This window comes from Xenopus laevis, chromosome 9_10L (genome assembly GCF_017654675.1).
Source record: "Xenopus laevis strain J_2021 chromosome 9_10L, Xenopus_laevis_v10.1, whole genome shotgun sequence".
NCBI classification, from domain to species: Eukaryota; Metazoa; Chordata; class Amphibia; order Anura; family Pipidae; genus Xenopus; species Xenopus laevis.
Window position 1 is genome coordinate 4,615,090 of NC_054387.1, and position 22,202 is coordinate 4,637,291.

General features: G+C 42.6%; 1 protein-coding gene across 3 annotated transcripts; it reads right to left on the bottom strand.

The window, feature by feature from the left end:
* Positions 1-6,819: 6,819 nt before the first annotated feature.
* On the bottom strand, positions 6,820-18,319 carry spop.L (speckle type POZ protein L homeolog). 3 transcript variants are annotated; one of them, XM_018234062.2, is made up of 12 exons: positions 18,199-18,319; positions 15,759-15,907; positions 15,394-15,512; positions 14,099-14,229; positions 13,424-13,545; positions 13,004-13,155; positions 12,789-12,916; positions 11,927-12,104; positions 11,144-11,199; positions 9,938-10,060; positions 8,584-8,726; positions 6,820-7,608 (listed from the first exon to the last, which is right to left on the bottom strand). In XM_018234062.2, the coding sequence occupies exons 4-12, from the start codon at positions 14,174-14,176 to the stop codon at positions 7,464-7,466; spliced, it is 1,125 nt and encodes a 374-aa protein (XP_018089551.1). In that variant the 5' UTR covers positions 14,177-14,229; positions 15,394-15,512; positions 15,759-15,907; positions 18,199-18,319; the 3' UTR covers positions 6,820-7,463. The 3 variants fall into 3 exon arrangements, with proteins under 3 accessions (XP_018089551.1, XP_041431990.1, XP_018089550.1); XM_041576056.1 differs by lacking the exon at positions 15,394-15,512; XM_018234061.2 differs by lacking the exons at positions 15,394-15,512; positions 18,199-18,319 and adding an exon at positions 17,838-17,970.
* Positions 18,320-22,202: the final 3,883 nt, after the last annotated feature.

Below are 22,202 nucleotides of genomic sequence, written 5' to 3' on the forward strand. Positions count from 1 at the left end.
TGAATGTGGTTGGCAGTGTCAGACTGGGACACCAGGGGCCCTCCAAAAACCCTTAGACCAGTGGCCCACCCAAACACCTTTAGACCAGGGCCCTGGTGGAGGATGGCCATGAAATAAGCCACATGTTTAAAATTAGGAGGGTCCACTGACACCTTGGCCCACCGGGAGTTTTCCTGGTATCCCGGTGGGCCAGTCCGACACTGGTGGTTGGGGACCCTCACTTTAGAACGTCTAGAAATATAAAACTTTATGTAAGTATCCTAGTTTTACTAAGCAAGGATATTTAGTATAACATCCCCTTCCTTTTGCAATAAAAGTCTAAGGGAAAAGCACAAAGCATTCCCTTTTGGATCATTCCTTTTATAAAAGAGGGAGCTGCCCAATGTATTGGCTCTGCTAAATTACTATTGAGGCAGTGTCCTCTAATCATGGCCATTGAATGAGTTCTATCAAGTTTCCTCAAACCACGTCCTTGAATCTATTCAGACCACATCTATACAAATGGGTCACATCTCCAAACCTGGCCCCACCTTTTTGACTATGAACATAGGGACCTTTGGAAGGAATAGCAACCAGTCAGCGGTTTCTGATGTGGAGCACCGTGGAATACGTCAGCGTTATATAAATTACAGATAATAGGAGTAGGAGCACCGGCCTTGCTGAAAGTCTAGTGTAAGCAAACGTCTAATTGGTTGGTATGGGTTGCCGGTCTGGGGAGAATATGGGGCATATTGGAAAGGAACCCCCTAGGGAAGCATTGAGAGGAAAGCAATATAGCAGTTCCTATCTGGAAGAGAGAAGAATGCTGTGTGAGCAGTCGGCTTTGCCTTCATATGTTACTGTCTGTTTAATGGAATATGAATGGAATCATTTGTTCTTATAAACAGACTATGGATTCTATTTAATGGCCCATTTGTGTGTGTATATATATATATATATATATATATATATATATATATATATATATATATATATATATATATATATATATATATAAATGAGCTAAATGCATTGATTCTATGTCCCGGCCTTACCCTAACCACATCCAGTTCCTATCTCTTTTATACATCTGCCCGTTGGGTTGAATGGTTTTGGTGAGCAACATAATAGCCATTTGTAGCCCTGGTGGGTCTTTTTGGCAGTACACCTGGTCCATGTGCCTCCATAACTTGCCTCCAGGTCAAAAAAACAAAAATGAGGACCTGCTTTGAGGCCACTAGGAGCAACATCGAACCTCATCAAAGGTGAGCAGCGTGGTACTGGCGAGTCACAAGTTGGGGATCACTGCCCTACAGGAACCCAATGGCCGGTCCAATCAAGGCCCAAGGATCTAGGGAACAACAGGAAGGCTGCTCTTTGCGACCATTAACCTGGGAAACAGAAACAAAGTACCTGCTTTAAAAAAGGTGCAAATATACATCTCATATCCCTTTAAATTCTAATTCTGGGATAGGAAGCCGCAATCTGTTCCCCCTAATCAGATTTTTATTACTAGAGAATTATAGCCTTACCTTGATTCTGAGACGGGAAGTTAAAACCCTCCGGCAATGTAGCGAGCGACACAATTTATGCCCGGCTCAAGCACAGCCGCCACCACTCTGAATACTTAAAAGCCGGCTCCGAATCTGTATATTCCGAAAGTGTCTGCACTGTTCAACTCACACAACTGAGGTAGGGCGGTGATATGTCAGCACCATGGTGGGGACTATATAAAAATCTCTCACTCAGCAGTTTGCCAATGATTTAGCTTTATTTCATACCAGTAAAGACAGAAGTAGCTTCAAAGGTCGTTTCATTATCACTTCCCATAGCCCTCCTGTTGTGTTATAAGAGTAAAACAGTCGCTAAAATGAAAAGCTACACGTGGGAAAGCCTTGCAAGCATTCTTCCATTCTCTCCTGACAATTTGACCACCATCGAGTGATAAAGGTAATATGGCAGCTCCCAGGCATGTGCAGTTATAAATGCTTATTGGGTTCTCAACTGCTGGGGTTGGGGGGCTGAAGGTGCTGGAACCCTCAGATTTACTTGGGATGCCAATGGGTCCAAGGTGGGTGGGTGCAGCTCCTCTTCACCTGAAGTTCTGATAATTCGGGCTGTTGACCCAACTAGTGGAACAAAGGAATGTTCTGCACGCTACACTTTTAGCAGTGATTTACGGGCAGCACCCTACCCTAACCCACCCTCCCTCAGCCCACTACCGCATCTGAATTCCAGGTTCCTTTTCTGGAACGATGAAGTCACAAAGGGGGCGGGGCGAGCAGTCGTACAGCTAAAAAACCCGGAAAATGGAAGCCAGCATTTGAAGGTGGTAGGGAGCAGGAGAAGAGCTCAACCAGCACCCGCCAACCACGCGCGAAGAGGAGTGCAAGGTCGGCCCAAACTTTAGCTGCAGGTCCAGCAGGTATCGGGCCGGCCCACACATCACTAATGTTTAGCCTTTTTTTGGCCACTGCCTTTATGTCATCTTGTGCACTGGTCATAGCCAAGAAAGACACCTAGGCCACATTGTTTCTCCATAGCAACGGAAATGCTCCCTCCAGAAGTGGGTGGCACTGGGGTTAATGCAATAATAGGTCAAAGTATGTTCTAGTAACCCATAGCAACCATAAGGTAAAGCTATAAGCTGACAACAGTCTATTGGGCAGTGTATGGGGCCCTCCTAAAGTCGGCAAGATGTTGATTGGGTGGGTTTTAAAATCCCGTCTGATCAAGAACAGCATCGGTTCTTTAATCTGACCACCTGTATTCTTCTTGTTGTGATCCGATCATTGGGCCCTAGGGCACATGATCGGATCATCCCAATAATGGGCATATCGGAGGAGAGATCTACCCATTTGTTGTGAGGATCTCCCTATGTATGGCCAACTTAAAGGTCACCTCCAGTCTGCCGATGACAGGGAAGAATTTACTTGCACTGTAGGTCCCTCCGGTTCCTGATCCAACTTCACTTTAGGTATCACGGATCTGGGGAATTGTTTTATAAGAAGCAGAAGGTTCATAAGTCAGGCCCCTTCTCTGAGAAGAGCATGTCAGAGGCCCAGTTCTACCTGGATGGATAGTTCAAAACATAATGTGTTGGATGTACGGATCACAGATAACATTCCCTGTATTTCTTATAGTCCATGGCTATGGCTCTCTCCCGACTGGAGCAGACGAGTATCTGAAGTGGCAGCCAATGAGAAGAGAAGCACAGACAGCTCCAAGTCGGCTCTCGTGCAGAACAGATGGAGCTCACACTCCAACAGCATCAATGTGTGAGATGTGGGGACATTGTTATGACAAAGTGCGGGTCTCGAATTCCTCACTATTTACTGTGCATCAGAACTCCCAGCAACACAGCCAATAAGAATCATTTCCAGTCCCGACTCCTCAGCACCTCCCAGAATTCCTTGCCCTGCCGCGCATTATTCAGCTAAGACTTCTCCTAAACACAGGGTCCGACTGGGCCGGCGGGACACCGGGAAAAAACCCAGTGGGCCCAGTCCTGAACCCCGCTGATCTCCCTCCCTCAATGTGCTGAAGGTAGGTTTAATTCACACATGATCGGGGGAGTCCGGGTTGCGGCGGGGGGTCAAAACAAAAATTGGGGACCAGATCTCCCCTTTAACGGCAGTCTTGGCATGGTGCTTGTCCGACAACCACGTAGGTTGACTGGTGTCTTCTTACCACTGCTCATAAAAAGCAAACAGGATAGTTCCCCTTTAAGGCAAGTAGGGTTGCCCATTTTACTGGCCTGGCAGGTAAAAATTATGGTTTATTCCAATGTTATTAGTAGGGAAAAAAGATAAATATATAGGAAGGCCGGTAGTTTTTTCCAGAAAAGGTGGCAACCCTAAAGGCAAGGCATATCAAATACAAGGAGCGGGAAATCTGTAGACGAGTAATAAAGCGCCGAATGATCAGACGCTGTCTATCCACCCCTGCCTGCCGAGCAGTTGGTACAGTCTCCAGATAATTAAAGTGACACTGCCGAAGCTAAAACACCCTTGCTCACTTTGAGCATTTGTTGAAGGAGGAACGATCCTAAAAATGAAAATTCAATAGAAGCTTCATAGGACTGAAATAATCAAGTTACTCTTCATTATCCTCATCAGCATCTGACTTTCTTCACGCTCTCTTTTAATAGAAACATATTATTTCCCCTTTCCAGCTTTCAAATGGGGGGGGGGGTCACCGACCCGGCAACTAAAAAACACTATTGCTCTGAGAGTCTACAGTTGTTATTGGCGCTTTCTTCTACTTCTCTTTCTGTTCAGGCCCTCTCCTATTCAGGTTGCTAGGGTAAATCAGACCATAGCAACTGGATAGCTGTTGAACAAAACACTGCAAAAAACATGTAAAACAATAAAACTGAAAATTGTCTCAAACATTCATCATACTAAAAAAAATAATTTAAAGGTGAACTGCCCTTAAAGGAACTGTACTACCAGGACATGAAAATGCCTTTAAAGTATTTACATAGAATTCTGAACATTTCTAGAAAGTTTAATTATTGTATTTTTTGGGGACCCATTGTGAATATGTATAATCTAAGGCAACAACACTGGGTGGGGCTTATTTGCTAGTAATTAGGGGATCACCCCTTCATTCAGCAGCTGCAATACAAATAAACAGGACTTTTGTTTCAAAAGAAATAGATTTTTTTTTTTTTACATGAACAGGATAAAAATAAATATCGTCAGCCGAAATTAATTGTCACTTTTAAAGTCACTGACCTTTTAAATAACTGGAAAAAAAATAATAAACAAAGGTGTAATCGGCGTTGGATACCATTATCGGCATTAATATTGACAGTTGATTATAAAGTGAACAATATGCCTTTCATGGATAAAGCTGCTGCTGCAGGGAAAAACATAAAAAAAAATGATGTCATGAATTTGCAGCAGTGCAGCGCTGCATTCCCGTCACATCCTTATTTACAGCAGGAAACGGGGTGGCTGCCACTTTGCTTTATGGTTACAGATCTCTAATTATGGGCTCCAATTATCAACGCCATTTCATATATAACGTAAGAGAGACTTGTCATAATGGGGTCCCTATGAATAGTGAAGATGAACCGCACAGCATGCACTCATACTTCAGGAAAGGGATTCAGTAAAACAAAACTAGAGTTAATTACTCGTTGTGAGTAGGTGGAACGTTTCTCTTATTATAGGAGGGGGCGGGGCATGATTTAACCAATCGAAACAATATAAGCCAGAGGATCAATAACCAAGACTTCTCATTGGAGGTCGGCCATCTGCCCGCCCCTTATTTTGCTGACAACAGCAGCTCCATATCTGCCAAACCCCAAAATGCATTTGCTCAATGCCCGTCTCACTAAATACAGTAAACAACCTCCCACCGGAAAGAGCTTTTGAGTTGACCACACATTCAAGCTGCCTGGTTGCTAGGGTAAATTGGACCCTGGCAACAAGATCAAGGCTGACATTCTACTCTATTGAGCTGCTGGACAAAACGCTAAATCATTTCACTATATCACAGTCTGGATCATATTCGAAAGTGAATTTAAAGGTGAACTACGCTTTTAAATAGTACAGGTAAGGGACCTGTTATCCAGAATGCTCAGGACCTGGGGTTTATCGGATAATGGATCTTTTTGTAACTTGGCTCTTCAAACCTTAAGACTACTAGAAAATCATATAAACATTAAGTAAACTCAATAGGCTGGTTTTGCTTCCAATAAGGATTAATTATATCTTAGTTGGGATCAAGTACAAGCGACTGTTTTATTATTACCCTGAAAAAGGACATTGTTTTTAAAAAAATGTCCATGGGAGACGGCCATTCTGTAATTCGGAGCTTTCTGGATAACGGATCCCATACCTGTACAAAGGAAAACTATAGGTGAGCTTGCCACATTTAAGTAATATTTGCAATATTTAGTAGAGATGCACCGAATCCAGGATTCAGTTCGGGATTCGGCCTTTTTCAGCAGGATTCGGCCGAATTCTTCTGCCCGGCCATACCAAATCCAAATCTGCATATGCAAATTAGGGGCGGGAGGGAAATTGCGTGACTTTTTGTCACAAAACAAGGAAGTAAAAAATGTTTTCCCCTTACCCACCCCTAATTTGCATATGTAAATTAGGATACATAATTCGGACGAATCTTTCACAAAGGATTCGGGGGTTCAGCCGAATCCAAAATAGTGGATTCGGTGCATCCCTAATATTTAAGCTTCCCAGAATGCTGCAGAGATGAGATTTTTTTTAATCAGTGATCTGTTTTAATGAGGGGGACACAGTCCTATGTTTGCGCAGGTAACACACACACACACCAGTTAACCCTCAAAGTAATGCTGCTCTGAGTCCTCAGCTTAAACCTCCAGGGCTAGGGCTTGAGCATGCTCAGTTTGCTCCTATTCACCTCCTCCCCTCGCTGCTGTAATCTGAGCCCAGAGCTATGAGTGAGCAGGGAGAGACTCAGGCAGGAAGTGATGTCACACTAAGCTAATATGGCAGCTTCTATCCTGAACAAACAGAGACAGTTTCTAGAGCTGTTTACTCAGGTATGGTAAAATATAAATATAGTATTATAGCTTGCACTATTGTGACTAATCTATTGGCTTTCCTCCTCCTTGACTTGTAAACTCTGCAGGCTCCTGTTTTTTTTGATTGATATCTCAAAGTGCAGTTATAAAACAGAGAATTCAGTTATCTTGCAACCGTAATCATTGGACGGGGTCTTGCCAGAATGCATGGTGGGTATTAGAGCTGACGTGGTCAGGCCAGGAATGTTTCTGACCCAGAAGAACAAGCTTTGACATCTCTCGGTGGGAATCGTTAAAGACGCTTAAAGGATTGTACCGCACAATACAAAATAGGAATTATTATATTCTGGAAAAATCAAAATAAATTGAAACGGCTCTGAAGCATCGATGAAGGACCTGGAAGCTGGAGAGGGATTTCTGTAAGAACTAAAAGGCGAGATGGAAGAAAAAGAATGTGGAAGGATTAAAAACCAAACTTTGAAGGAGGCATTTAAAAAATGTAAAATAAAAGCTATGGGAGAGGAAAGGAATGAGGAAAGCATAGCAAAGAAAGTAAAACATCCCAGAGTAAATGGCATATGTTTAGCCCGCCTCCAACTCTGGGTGCAAGAAGGAGAGCTGCGGAAAATGCTCAGCCCTTAAATTTCTCTGCTCCAATGTCCTACGAGACAGGAAAAAAAGCAAGCGGCTACTTAAAGCTGCTCTCTGTCCCTATAAATAACAGGAAAGTCCCAGTCTTAAACGGCCATCCATAAAATAGAGCATTTTATTCCACCATGGCCCCTGCTCCTCACTCGGAAATAAGGGAGAGAGGAGGCTCAGTCCAGCCAACGAGGCACGGGGAGTGGGGAGGCCAATCACACAACGTGGGGGAACCTCCAATCAGACTGCCCCACCAATGTCTCTCATGCTTTGAGGGAAAGTCGAGTGTCTCCAGGAGAAACGTTGGGATGTCTGATGAAGAGCTTTATGATTGCTTCAGGCGTTTGCGTGGGGGGCCCAGGAAGGGGCACTGGGCGGATGCTAGAGAGCGATATGCTTCTGCGACCAGGTGTGGGTGAGACACCACCATAGACTTCCATCCAGACGTTTCCATCACATCAGAGGCGTGGCTGAGGAAAGAGATTGAAAAGGAGACAATAAACAACACATTGAGGTGTCTGTGAGAAAGTAATAGTCACGTCGTAAGTTAGGTTGAAAAAAAAGACACAAATCCATCAAGTTCAACCTTTTAGGTTTATATATATCCTGCCTAACTGCTAGCTCATTCAGAGGAAGGCGAAAAACCCTTTTGATTGAAGCCTCTCCAATTTGCCCCATTTGGGACCAGTCCTTGGATCAACTTGTACTATGAGCTATCTCCCATAACCCTGTATTCCTTCACTTGCTAAACACCATCCAACCCCTTCTTAAAGGACAACTAAAGCCGAACAAAAGAAGTAGGTAGAAATGTTGTACATGATGTTTTGTGCCTATGTACCAGCCCAAGGCAATCACAGCCCTTTAGCAGTAAAGATCTGTGTCTCCAAAGATGCCCCAGTAGCTCCCCATCTTCTTTTCTGCTGATTCACTGCACATGCTCTGTGCTGCTGTCACTTACTGAGCTTAGGGAGCCACTCACAATATACAGTACACATAGAATAGAAATGTCACAATATAAGGCTGATTAGTAATTAATACACATTATTACTACATGGCAGCACAGAAACCAGTGCAATTAGCATCAGAATTGAATAATCAGCAAACCTGTAGCATCAGCTTATATTACAGCCAGGGAAGGTCATTTTCTGCTGGATAATTAGTGACGAGCCCTAAGCTTAGCTTCTCAACAGCCAATCAGAGCCCACTGAGCATGTGAGGGTCACAGACACTTTCCAAGATGGTGACCCCCTGTGACAAGTTTGAAGTCCTGGATCATTGCTGCTATTGACAAGCTCAAACTTTAGCCTCGTGCAATAAGTTCACTATATAAAATATGCAGTTTTTAGTCCTATTCATTTTTAGGGTTTAATGGTAGTGGTTATTCACCCCTCATTTCTATTTTCGTTCCCTTAAGCATCACATTGTTCCCCCCGTCCCATACTCACTAATTGATGAAGTCCACAGCCTGCGTTTTCAGTTGATCTGCGCTGTGTAAGTCGGCCAAAATGAGAATTTCTGCCGCATTTTCCACGGACAGGTTACTGCACAGCGCTTCCTCGCACATCACTTTGAGACGCTCCAGCGCATACTGCAGGAATAAAAGATGCATTTAGCACTGTAAGACACAGGTCTCTTCTAAGATTACCAAGTTGTGTTTGTACCATTGAATTTATCTGTTTCATCTCTCCTTTCCCTTTCACTTGTTACTATGGCATTGTTACTAAAATTCTATACCACTCGATTTCCAGGCATTTCAGTTTATTCAGGCAATTTGTCCCTTCTGCTGCACGTTTATCTTGCCGTCCAGTCTTCCTCTACACTGGGGCAACCAATTTATCATTTCTGGCTATAGTACCACTGCCAGGGATTCTTAGCTCCTGGGAGTTCCAGTTTAGTATAAGGTTTCCTTCCTCCCTCTCTTTTCTCTTCCTGTGTTTTTCTTTTCATTTGCACCTTCTGGGAATATTTTAATATCGTGTTTCCTTGGGCCTCTCACCATTATCCTTCCCTCTGCAGAAAGGGAGCCAAGTCTCAGCTCTGTCGTGCCCCGTGATTAGATTACAGTCACATGACAGCCTGTTCCAGACCCTCTTTCTAAAGTTCATCAACCCAAATGCTTGTAACGGTGCAACAAATATCTAAAGATTATACTTACAAATTCCAATGTGCTACAGTTTTTTTTACTACACTGGATTCCTCATGAAAGTTTTTGAAGTTTTTGTAGATAAGCAGGGGTCCCTAACCGCCAGAACCGGCCTACGGACAGTTAAACAAAAAAAAAAATTGCCTCTTCTTTGGCTCCAGGGCCAAAAAAGGTTGGGGACCCCTGTGTAAGACAAATCCTCGGATTGTTTTTTTTTTTAAAGCTTTAGATCTGGCAAACTGAACTGTGTTTATACAGTCTCAGGTCCCTGAACAAAGAATATTTGCAGAAATCCCATATAAATTTGTGCAAATAACAATTGGGCGTATCCCTAGATGAAGCCACCAATCACTGTCATTTTAAAATTAGATTACATTTTTTTTCGTTTGTTTGTTTTGTGTTTTTTTTTTTGTTGGTTTAATTGGGTGTCTATTATTTTGGTTAACTTAATGAGTATACCTGCAATAGTTGAAACGATTATATACCAATATAATGATTGTATTGCTGAAAACTATAAAAAAAAATTGTCAGATAAAAAAAAAAAAAAAGAAAAAATGAGAATGCATTACATACACACACCTAATGGTTTTATAGGAGCTCGCATAAAAATGCCCCGTCAACATTCACTTCACATCCCCAGTCTGCAAAGCTCTTACCTTGTCTGCTGCAGCCAATAAATCATCGGCCATTTTGTCAAGGTTGGAGGCTTTCCCCGTGTAGATGAAACACATCATTTCTTTAAACACGTCCGGTTCCACGTCTTTTATCTCCACGCGGTTCTGAAATCATAAAACCTGTTACTCTTCTGACGATGATACACTTTGCAGACAAAGTGTTCTATTTGTATTATATATTATATGCTTATAATGTGTTAACTATACTCTAGGGGTGGGAAAATAACCAAAGACTGAATTATATAGGAATATTAGTAAAGTGAACACAGTAAATCTGTTGGAGGATAAACTAATATATTTTGCTTTTCTTCTATCCTTCCTTTGGTTGATAGGTGTGGTATACGATGAATCCAGAATGGACCTGTTATCCAGAATGCTCGGGACCTGGGGTTTTCCAGATAAATTATATTTCCATAATTTGGATCTTCGTACTTTAAGTCTACTAGAAAATCACATAAACATGAAATAAACCAATAGGCTGGTTTTGCCTCCAATAAGGGATGCACCAAATCCACTATTTTGGATTCGAATGAACCCCGGATCCTTCGCAAAAGATTCGGACGAATACTGAACCGAATCCGAACGAAGCCGGACCGTACTGAATCTGCGTATGCAAATTAGGAGTGGGAAGGGGAAAACATTTTTTACTTTGTTTGTTTACCTTGTTTTGTGACAAAAAGTCACGTGATTTCCCTCCACGCCCATAAATTGCATATGCAAATTAGGATTCAGATTCAGTTCGGCCCGGCAGAAAGATTCGGCTGAATCTGAATACTGCTGAAAAAGGCTGAATCCCGAACCAAATCCTGGATTCGGCGCATCCCTAATAAGGATTAATTATATTTTAGTTGGGATCAAGTACAAGCGACTGTTTTATTATTACACAGAAAAAGGAAATCATTTTTTAAAAGTAGGATTATTTGATTATAATGGAGTCTATGGGAGAAGGCCTTTCTGTAATTCTGAGCTTTCTGGATAATAGGTTTCAGGATAACGGATCCCATACCTGTATTACATTCATTACCTAGAGTGCAATGAGTGTATTAAAATCCCAGTCAAACCTCAACCTCTATTATAGTGACAGCCACCATGCAGGACTCTGAAGCTGGACACTTGGATTAGAGGCGAGACTATGATCTTGGACCTGTATTTGTTGATGGATCCCACGAAAAAGCAAAACAAACATACCTTTTTGCTCTCTTCCATTTCATGCTCAAACATGGCGCTAAACACAGGAGACCGCGCTAAACAAACAGAAAACCAAAAATCACCAATTCGCTCAAATGGACGTGTAAAATGATATTGATCTCAGAAATTGGGTCAGAAAGAGGTGCACTTGCTTGTAATAAATGTACCAGAAAAATAACCATAAGAAGAGTTATAGCCAAAGACAAGCAAAATTTGCCCTGGCTGTGTAAGACACATCAACCAATCAGAAGTGGTACTTCAACCGGGATAATGAAACCACAACTTGTGATTATGTGCAACACGGATTGCATTTAAAGGGGTGGTTGATATTTCTGTTAACTTTTAACTTATCTTATAGACTGGCCAATTCTAAGCAACTTTTCAATTGGTCTTCTTTATTTAATGTTTACAGTTTTTTAATTACTTGCCTTTCTTTCCAGCTGTCAAAGGGAGGGGGGTCACTGACCCCATCTAAAAACAAATGCTCTGTAAGGCTACAAACGTATTGTTATTGCTACTTTTTATTATTCATATTTCTATTCAAGCCTCTCCTATCCATAGTCCAGTCTCTTATTCAAATCGATGCATGGTTGCTAAGGGAATTTGGATCCTAGCAACTGCAAACTGGAGAGCTGCTGAATAAAAAGCTAAATAACTCAAAAACCACAAATAATAAAAAATTAAAACTGATTGCAAATTGTCTCAGAATATCACTCTCTCTCTCTCTCTATCATAATAACAGATAATTTAAAGGTGAACAACCCTTTAAAATAAACCACATACCTGCCAGGATGGCTTTGTGTGCCTGGAATTCTTGGCCAGCCACACAGAGACAGCAGTCCGTGAAACGAGAATTCTCCCACAGTCCTCCGAGTTCATCCGCAAGGCGGCATTCTGGGACTTTGACCATGTTCATTGTGTTCTGGCCAGAAATGTTGACAGAATCCTGCACCACACTAACCTAGGGTACAAAACAGAACAGCAGGGTGAGTGATATCAGTGAGCGAAGAGAGGTCTATTGGGGGGAAACGGTACTGCAGACTGCAATAAAAACATATATACCTCTTACTTTTGTCTTTTAGTAAAAAATTTTTAATTTATTTTATATTGTTGGCAGTGGACTGTGTTTTTTTTACTGTGTTATCATGTGCCTGACACACTCCTTAATGTACCGCACACCTATATTTCAATTACACTGCACTGAAGGTGCTGGTTAACTAGGCTTGGCCCTTAGCAATGGGGCAGATTTATCAAGGAGTCAGTGGATTGACCCCTTTTATTGTGCCACCAGAAAATCAACGTTTCGGGGGGGGGGGGTTTGAGACCCTCCCTTCATCAGGATCCTGATGAAGGGAGGGTTGATTTTCTGGTGGCACAAATAAAAGGGGTCAATCCCCCCGACTGCATGACATTGTGTGTGTGCGGATCTGTTTATAAACGTGTGCAGTTACTACAGAGGACCAGCACCACCATTGCAGGTTAAGTGAACTACAGGTGTGCGGTGGAATAATTACATTGGAACGGATTTATCAAGGGTCAAATTGAAAATTAGAAATTCCAATTTTTGGTCAAAACGGTCAAATTCGACTAGGGAGTTTCGGCATTAAGTGGTAAATTCCAGAAGCAGGTTACCAGACATATATACCTCGCAGAAGAGTGTAAGTTTGTCATCTGGAAGAAGGCCATTGGCCTCGTCGAGTAAAAAGTCCCTGCGGATAAATTTCTTGAAGCCCCAGTCCTTGCCCTGAACAAACCGGTAGGCCCGCTGACTCTCTGTGGAAGAAGAAACCAGCAGGTGTGAAAGCCGAACAGGAAACAGAAGCAGAGCAAAGAGACGGGGCAGAAGGCCCTAAAACCTACCCATTGCCTTGGTCTCCTCTCCCTTGGCATTCAGAATGGAGAATTTAAACTTGGCGCGCACCTCACTCTTTGGACAACTGACCAACAATAGGTAAAGGGATAGATAGTCTTTACTCTCCTCATCCAGTCCCTTGGGATTAACCCGCAAGCACCTGCATATACAGGGGAAACATACGAATCGCTCAGTTCTGCAGCGAATATCAGTTTAACTTTCTTTTGCTTCTAAATATACCCCTTGTCACAATGAATTTCAGACATGGAGTTCCTATCACATACAGCTTTGCAACCTGCACTTCTAAGCGACAAAAATGAACCTGGTCAAGGTCTGGAATAAAACCCAAGGGTTCCTGTTATCCTGTTATGTGAGAAACCAAACAACACAAATGAAGAGGAAAGGCAATTTTCACTCCACCCACTTACCATTTAAGTTTGTCATTGGCGCCTGATGAGAAGGTTGAGCTCTTGATCACCTCCCCCATCTCCTCTCGGCAAAAGCTAAAATTGTTGATGGTCCACATGTAGGAAAACTTGACAACTTTAATCTGAGGAGGTCAGAAGATAAACACATTTAAAGGAGAAGGAAAGGTTAAAATGAAGTAAGCTTTATCAGAAAGGTCTATATAAATACACCAGTAAACCCTCAAAGTAATGCTGCTCTGAGTCCTCTGTCAAAAGAAACAGCACATTTCTTTCCTTCTATTGTGTACTCATGGGCTTCTGTATCAGACTTCCTGTTTTCAGCTTAAACCTCCACGGCTAGGGCTTGAGCATGCTCAGTTTGCTCCCCCCCTCCCTGCTGTAATCTGAGCCCAGAGCTATGAGTGAGCAGAAAGACTCAGCCAGGAAGTGATGTCACAACAAGCTAATATGGCAGCTGCTATGCTAAACAAACAGATAAAGCTTCTAGAGCTTTTTACTCAGGTATGGTAAAGCATTCTGCAGAATAAATATAGTTTTATAGCTTGCACTATTGTGGCTTATCTATTGGCAATAACTGCTTTGGTAGCTTTCCTCCTTCTTTAAAGGGCTGAGCTTCCACATAACACACTGATTAGTAGTTAGGTCTCCCAAGAGACCAGCCATCAAGTCACTCACCTGAGTATAGCACCAGCTTTCTGCCACGGGGCCACTGGACATCTCAGCCGGGGGAGGGGGACTGGGTACTCGCGACATCGCCAGCTTGATAACTCCTAAGGAATGGAGAAAGGAACCCAAGGGACCTTCTCCTGGAAAAAAAAATCATTATTAAAATCGGTGGCTCAAAAACAAACGGAGCAGAATATAAATTAAATGAATTAAATTGGGCAAACGTATTGGTGCATTTTCATCATGAGGAAATACTGTATGGGGCCTTTGCTTTTGATACATAAGGCAAATGTCATTATTCCAATCCTGCTTCCATTGTGTTTTTTCTACATAGAGGTAATTAAATGAATCCTTGTGCTTGCTTCAGGAGGCAACACAACACATACACACTACAAAACATAGATGGCACCCAAGGGAGCCAATGGAATAGTCTGGTACAGAGAGACAGCCAGAAAAACAGAGAGACATGTGGGAATGTCACATGTTCTTATCGTAGGAAACTGATCAGTAACAAAATGCCTGGAAAAGGTTTCTAAACTTTATAGAAAGCCTATTGTATTGGAGTAATCTCCTTTAACAAGCAAGTCTGCATCTTGGGAAAACTGTCACCAATAAATATGTCAGCACATCTTAAAGGGCAACTAAAGCTCATATCGCACATGGAGATTTGTTGCTATGGAAACAAATCACCGGGAAGCATTTCCGAGCAAAAACTGACATTTAAAGGACCAATAAAGCTCTGTGAACAAAATGAGCAATAGCAATAGTTTCTCTGTTATAACACGGCAGGGTCTGCTGTCATATACCTTCGGTTTATAAGTGTAATCTGTGCAAAAACACTGTAATGCTGTTCTACGAAGACTACAATCACTACTGTCATCAACGTTCACATTACAACTCAAATAAACCTTATGCTAAGTTATCGGCAATACACAAGAGCTGTGTATGTGTCATGTGACTCTAGGAAACTTGTATATTATAACAAATAATGCACCTCCTACTATATACGAAGATATTAGAAGTCATTTATATGACCAACTCTGCAGCCTCAAGCTTTTATATGTTGACTAATGCCCTTGGTGACATCCAATATTATTCTATAGTACAACAGGGGATCATGATTTTCTATAAGTGGCGCCCAAGAGTGAACTGATGAGCGGGGACTGGTGCAGGGATGTGCAGGTGGGAGTTTTACACTGTGGAATGGTGCTTCATGCTCATTACTATTGCACATCAACAGTCAGGCAGCTTCAACTCAGATAGACTAGGCTTAGGCAGAAAATGTTAGCATCACCCCACCTCACCTCTGTTGTGCCCTATGCTCTAATGATGTGCGGGTTGAAATTTGGGTGTCCATAGCATGTTAGGGTTGGGAGCGGGTCAGAGTGGGAAAGTACACGCCTCCTTTGCATCTGAAGATTCCCTGTCATGGAAGCAAAGGCATGCATAGAAGTAACATGCAGAGCGAGAAGATGCAGATACCAGTTAAGTGTGGGTCCTACAGTTGGGTTGAGTTTTTCCTGACTCGTACATTACTACTATGCACCTGCTGCTTCTGCCCACCCTATTTCCAGCCCTGATAGAATATCACGCGCTCATTTATGTTCATTACAAATAAAGCCCAAAAAAATACGGAACCACAAGTCATATTGTGTCACTTCTGTCTCACCTGTCACTAGGGTATCCGAGCAGCGATGATGGAAGCAGTTAGAGAATGACACCTGCGTCTGAACTTTTTTTTTTTTCTTCAGCCTCACAGGACGGAGATGAGTTAAGACATACTGCAATCCCCAATCAGAAGTCCGGTAGTATCCGTGCCTGCATAGAAAATATAAATATAGGTTTAAAGTACACTTAATAACTTAGGTGGTAACCTTTAAGGAGCACACCATGTTTATGTCCCTAATGCATTTCAATAAATATTAATTAAAATAAGTCAACTACTAAATATTTTGGGGGCCTGAAAAAATGATTTGCTGTGGGGCCCAGTAATATCTAGTTACACCACCGATTCCCTCCATCTATTCAACTATAGAAAAATAATGTTTAAATGCATAAACCTCCCGGCAGCCCCCCAGCACTAACCCATAACGTTATCTGAAGCCTGAGACTGTTCTGAGTAAATAACCCTGATAATAATAAAAATAAATAACTGTGTCCCAAGAATGGGGAATATCAGTGACAGATTGTGTGTGTGAAATTATATATATATATATGTATATTTATGTATAGCAGCAGCATTATACATTGTGTCTCATCGGCAGGAGAAGATACAATAGTAACTGAGAGTTCATAATAATAATAATGATGATGATGTGTCAGTGAGATCAGGTAGGGAGAGAGAGAGAGAGAGAGAGAGAGAGAGAGAGAGAGAGAGAGAGAGAGAGAGAGAGAGAGAGAGAGAGAGAGAGAGAGAGAGAGAGAGAGAGAGAGAGAGAAATATGTATAGAAACAGTGTTATACATTGTATCTCATGGGCAGGAGAAGATACAATAGTAACAGAGAGTTAATAATAATATTATAATAATGATGTGTCAGAGATCAGGTAGATCTATATATATATATATATATATATATATATATAGAAAGAGAGAGCGAGAGAGAGAGAGAGAGAGAGAGAGAGAGAGAGAGAGATGTAAAGAAGCTAAAGAACAGTGACATATTAGCAGTGTTATACATTGTATCTCATGATCAGAAGATACAATAGTAACTAAGCATAATAATAATAATAATAATAATAAAGAACTGTGTCCCAAGAATAGAGAGAGAGAGAGAGAGAGAGAGAGAGAGAGAGAGAGAGAGAGAGAGAGAGAGAGAGAGAGAGAGAGAGAAATATGTATAGTAATAGTGTTATACATTGTATCTCATGTATCTCATGGGCAGGAGAAGATACAATAGTAACGGAGAGTTAATAATAATATTATCATAATGATGTGTCAGTGAGATCAGGTAGATCTATATATATATAGAGAGAGAGAGAGAGAGAGAGAGAGAGAGAGAGATGTAAAGAAGCTAAAGAACAGTGACATATTAGCAGTGTTATACATTGTATCTCATGATCAGGAGAAGATACAATAGTAACTAAGCGTAATAACAATAATAATAATAATAATAATAATAATAATAAAGAACTGTGTCCCAAGAATAGAGAGAGAGAGAGAGAGAGAGAGAGAGAGAGCGCGAGAGAGAGAGAAATATGTATAGTAATAGTGTTATACATTGTATCTCATGGGCAGGAGAAGATACAATAGTAACTGAGAATTCATAATAATAATAATAATGATGATGTGTCAGAGATCAGGTAGATCTATATAGAGAGAGAGAGAGATAGAAGCTAAAGAACAGTGACATATTAGCAGTGTTATACATTGTGTCTCATGGGCAGGAGAAGATACAATAGTAACTAATAATAATAATAATAATAATAATAATGTCTCAGTGTCAGTGAGATCAGTCAGATATAAATATATATATAGAGAGAGAGATGTAGAAGCTAAAGGCAAGTGACAAATATGGTTCCTGTCAGCGAGTACAAGATACACATTATTACACATTATCCTGTCACAGATACACATTATTATTATTATTATTATTATTATTGTGAGTCTAATGTATCAGTTCTAAACACCTCCGCCCCCTGCAGTAACAGGAAGTAGACATTCCAGCTGTCAGTTTCCTGGTTAGAACTCCTCCCCCTCAGGATCCCAAGGGCCCCTCTCACCCCCTGGCTCCCCCAGACGCGCGGTACCTGAGTTTTGTGCGTCCCCTCTAATAGCCCTCAGATGCCGCCATGGAAGGGCAGCTCACTATGTGGCACCATGAGAGGGGTAAGGAGTGCTCACTATCTGGCAGAAGAGGAGCCCTGCAGAGCGCTAAGGCGCATGCGTCAGAAAGAAAGGCGAGCGCATGTGGAAATCGCCTCAGCCCGACGCATGCGCAGTATGGAACTGGCAGCCTTAAACCGCGCGCATGCCCATTACTTTAGTTTCTCTGTTTTTTTTTAATGCTAGGCTCTCATTTATAGACCTTTGCGCCAAAGCCTCGCTCGCTGTTTTGGCTCTGGGGTTGACGAGAGATAGAAGCCGCAACGACGCCTTCCCAGAACTTACCTCACAGATACGGCCCGACTCTCTGCCTACTGCTGGGAAGTACGCGAACCCTCCGTGACGTCACCGCCCGCAAACAATAAGCCAGAAGGCGGTGTGCGCATGCTCGCGGCGGTCATGTGACTTCTCACCTAACAATATGAGCGGGGAACCGGTCACTTGTGACTAATAAGAATGAAAACAGAGAAACGTCTGACACAGTTGCTGGTGATTCTCATCTGTTGCCTTTAGTTTATGTTAAAAATATTGGTATGTAAGTTCTGTCACCAGTGTGTGTGTCAGGCCTGGACTGAGAATTAAAATAGGCCTGAACTGGCCCCACCAGCCCATTAAATACTGACAGTCTATGGCATTTTACAGTAGCCCCAATGGCATTTGCCACAACCCACAGATTGTCAGTCCAGGCCTGGTCAGTGTGTGTGACTGGGAGAGACTGGGCCCACTGGAAAACCTGAGCTAAAGGCCAACTGCCCGTCCCCTCAGCTAAATGCCACCACCATATGCCCCCAGCTAAGGGCCCACCACCCCACCCACCCAGCTAAGGGCCCACCACCCCAGCCATCCAGCTAAGGGCCCACCACCCCAGCCATCCAGCTAAGGGCCCACTTCCTTATCCACCCAGCTAAGGGCCCACCTCCCCATCCATCCAACTAAGGGTCCACTTCCCCACCCACCCAGCTAATGGCCCACTTCCTTATCCACCCAGCTAAGGGCCCACCCATCCAGCTAAGGGCCCACTGCCCTCCAAGTAAGGGCCCACTTCCCCACCCAGCTAATGGCCCACTTCCTTATCCACCCAGCTAAGGGCCCACCTCCCCATCCATCCAGCTAAGGACCCACTGCCCTCCAACTAAGGGCCCACTTCCCCATTCACCCAGCTAAGGGCCACCACCCCATCCACCCAGCTAAGGGCCCACTGCCCTCCCACTAAGGGCCCACCTCCCCACCCAGCTAAGGGCCCACTGCCCTCCCACTAAGGGCCCACCTCCCCACCCAGCTAAGGGCCCACTTCCCCATTCACCCAGCTAAGGGCATACTGCCCCCCCCCACTAAGGGCCCACCACCCCATCCCTCCAACTAAGGGTCCACCACACTGTCCCCTCAGTTAAGGGTCCACCACCCCATGGCCCCAAATAAAGGCTCACCACCTCGTACTCGCAGATAAGAGCCCAGAACTCTGCCGCCCCCATGATTCCCTCTGCCACTAGCACCTCTGATTACTGCCACTAACAATTATCACTGTATTACTGTGCTCCACTGAACTGTGCTGGGGCCCAACTAGACCGGGGCCCACTGGGTTTTTTTCCAGTGCCCTGCAGGCCAGTCCGACCCTGTCTATAAGATAGAAATGATGTATAAGGTCTGATACTTTTTATTTTTGCTGTTTCTGTTCCTTCAAATGGAATTCCAAAAAGAATTACTTACAAACCAGCCCTCTCTGTGAAAAGCAATCAACATGACCTATAAGTAGGGATGCACCAAATCCACTTTTTTGGATTTGGCCAAACCCCCGAAACCCTTTGCGAAAGATTCAGCCGAATACCGAACCGAATCCAAACCCTAATTTGCATATGCAAGTTATGGGTGGGACGGGGAAAACCTTTTTTACTTCCTTGTTTTGAGACAAAAAGTCACGTGAGTTCTCTCGCCACTCCTAATTTACATATGCAAATTAGGATTCGGCCAGGCAGAAGGATTCGGCCGAATCCTGCTGAAAAAAGCCGAATCCCAAACCAAAAACTGGATTCGGTGCATCCCTATCTATAAGTAACTTTTAATGCTCTTTAGTAGTTTGAAGAGTAGTTTTTTAAGTGTCAGTATCACTTTAAGGTGTATGGCCAGCTTTACTTGACAGTGGGATAGAAAGGGAGAGAGAGAGTCACAAAAGTGGGTCCTCCTTAAATTGGTGTAGAATGTTACTGTTTAATTACACCAGAAAATCATCTGACAAATTCATCACTATTTTAAAGGAAAATTGTGTTTGTTACAGCAAAAAAAAACCCACAATTTTATGTCTCCCAGTTCTGCCGCCACTTTATCATCGACCAAAAAAGTATTGTCCTGTGAGCCTACAGTTTTATTGTGTATTGTTATTTTCTATCACAATGTACTTTTAAAAGAAATACAAGCTGTTTGCTGGTTGCTATGCTAAATTGCACCCTAGCAACCAAATTGCTGAAATCCCAAACTGGAGAGCTGCTAAACAAAATAAGTTAAAGGGGTGGTTCACCTTTAAGTTAACTTTGAGTATGTTATAGAATGCCCAATCCTAAGCAGCTTTTCCGTTGGTCTTCATTATTTGTTCCAGCTTTCCAACGGGGGTCACTGACCCCATCTAAAAAACAAATGCTCTGTAAGACTACACATTTATTGTTATTACTACTTTGTATTATTCATCTTTCTGTTCAGGCCTCTCTTATTTATATTTCAGTCTCTTATTTTAATGAGGGCATGGTTGCTGGGGTAATTTTGATCCTAGCAACAAGATTGCTAAATTGCAGAGCTGCTGCATAAATAAGTCAGAAACCACAAATAATAAAAACGGATGCACCAAATCGAGGATTCGGTTCGGCCAGGATTCGCCCTTTTTCCAGCAGGAATCCTAATTTGCATATGTAAATTAGTGGCGGGGAGGGAAATCACATGACTTTTAATCACAAAACAAGGAAGTGAAAAAAATGTTCACAATTGGTCCTTTTCCTGCTCCTCATTTGCATATGCAAAGTCGGATTTGGTTCGGTATTCGGCCAAATCTTTCACAAAGGATTCGGCCGAATCCCAAATAGTGGATTCAGTGCATCCCTATAAAAAATGAAAACCAATTGCAAATTGTCTCAGATTATCATTCTCTACATCATACTAAGAGTTAATTTAAAGGGGAACAACCCCTTTAACAGAACAAGCATGAGGCAATACTACCCCCCCGGGGACCACTTTCTAATTGGTTAAAGGAGATTTAGGCAAAACCTTTTTCTCCACCCATTCCTGTCCCCTTTGTACTCAGTCTTTAGTCTTTTCTCCCAGCCCAGACATTCATCCCGAGTGCCATTGTTTCTCATTGACGATAATGTGATTTAAATCACATTTTACAAGTCATTCCCAAAACTCATCTATATGAGAATGCCCCAGGGGTCAATTACACTACCCAGAAGCAGACGCAGTCCCGAGTATTGGTAATAGAGATAAATAGCAGCTCAGGATCATTTATGCTTCGGGAGGGATTAACCTGTTAAATCACAGTAATATGGTTTGAGGCATATTGAGTTATCATGTATGAAAGTCATTTATTCACGGGGAGTCAGATCCCTATGATGTGAGCATCAACTCCCAGCATCCTTAGCGAAACTGAAACCAGCTCTGGGAGATTCTACATTTCCCATCCCTGATGTGTATTATAGAAGACTTGAAAATGATCAGTGGATATCAATTAGATTGCAAGCTCCAAGGGGGTTTTAAGAACTCCATAGAACTCTGTTTTCTGTATAATCCATTTCTAGAGCAGAGCCTGACACCTTGATGTATAGTCACCCCCTTTAGACCCGGACACTTAATAAATCCACATTGTGAATGGCTAATGAACAGTTCATTTAGATCTATTTAGCAGAGGGCACAAACTTCTGAGCAGCCGTTTCACATGCAGCTAAATCAATTGCCGGCTTGTCATTTAGAATGTGGACGGTTTTAAAAGGGTTGAGGCTCCAACCTCAGCTCAATGCGTCAATCCCAAATTGGCTGTATTCATTACAGGTTAGGCCTAAAATGTATTAAAGCAGGGTTGCCAGGTTGTTGGTTTTCCAGCCGAATTGGGCTACTATTTTAAAGCCCAGGTTTTGTAACTACAAACTAGCCAAGGGACGGATGTGGGATACATTTTGGACCTTTGGCGGGTTTTTACTTAACCAGCCAAAGTTTTTTCTTGCCCTAATGTGCCAAGCCTGCGTCTCACAATGCATTTTGGGTAATGTAGTTTTTGTTTAACAATTTGCCAACTGCCACGTTTAATGTAA

What these genes read in the sequence shown, in the direction of transcription:
- spop.L (XM_041576056.1), bottom strand. Translation starts at nt 14,176, where the DNA reads ATGTCGCGAGTACCCAGTCCCCCTCCCCCGGCTGAGATGTCCAGTGGC. An exon ending in ACACAAAGCCATCCTGGCAG is followed by an intron (nt 11,200 to 11,926) that starts GTATGTGGTTTA and finishes CTGTTTGTTTAG; the next exon opens with CGCGGTCTCCTGTGTTTAGC. An exon ending in GCTGTGGACTTCATCAATTA is followed by an intron (nt 7,609 to 8,583) that starts GTGAGTATGGGA and finishes CTCTTTCCTCAG; the next exon opens with CCACGCCTCTGATGTGATGG.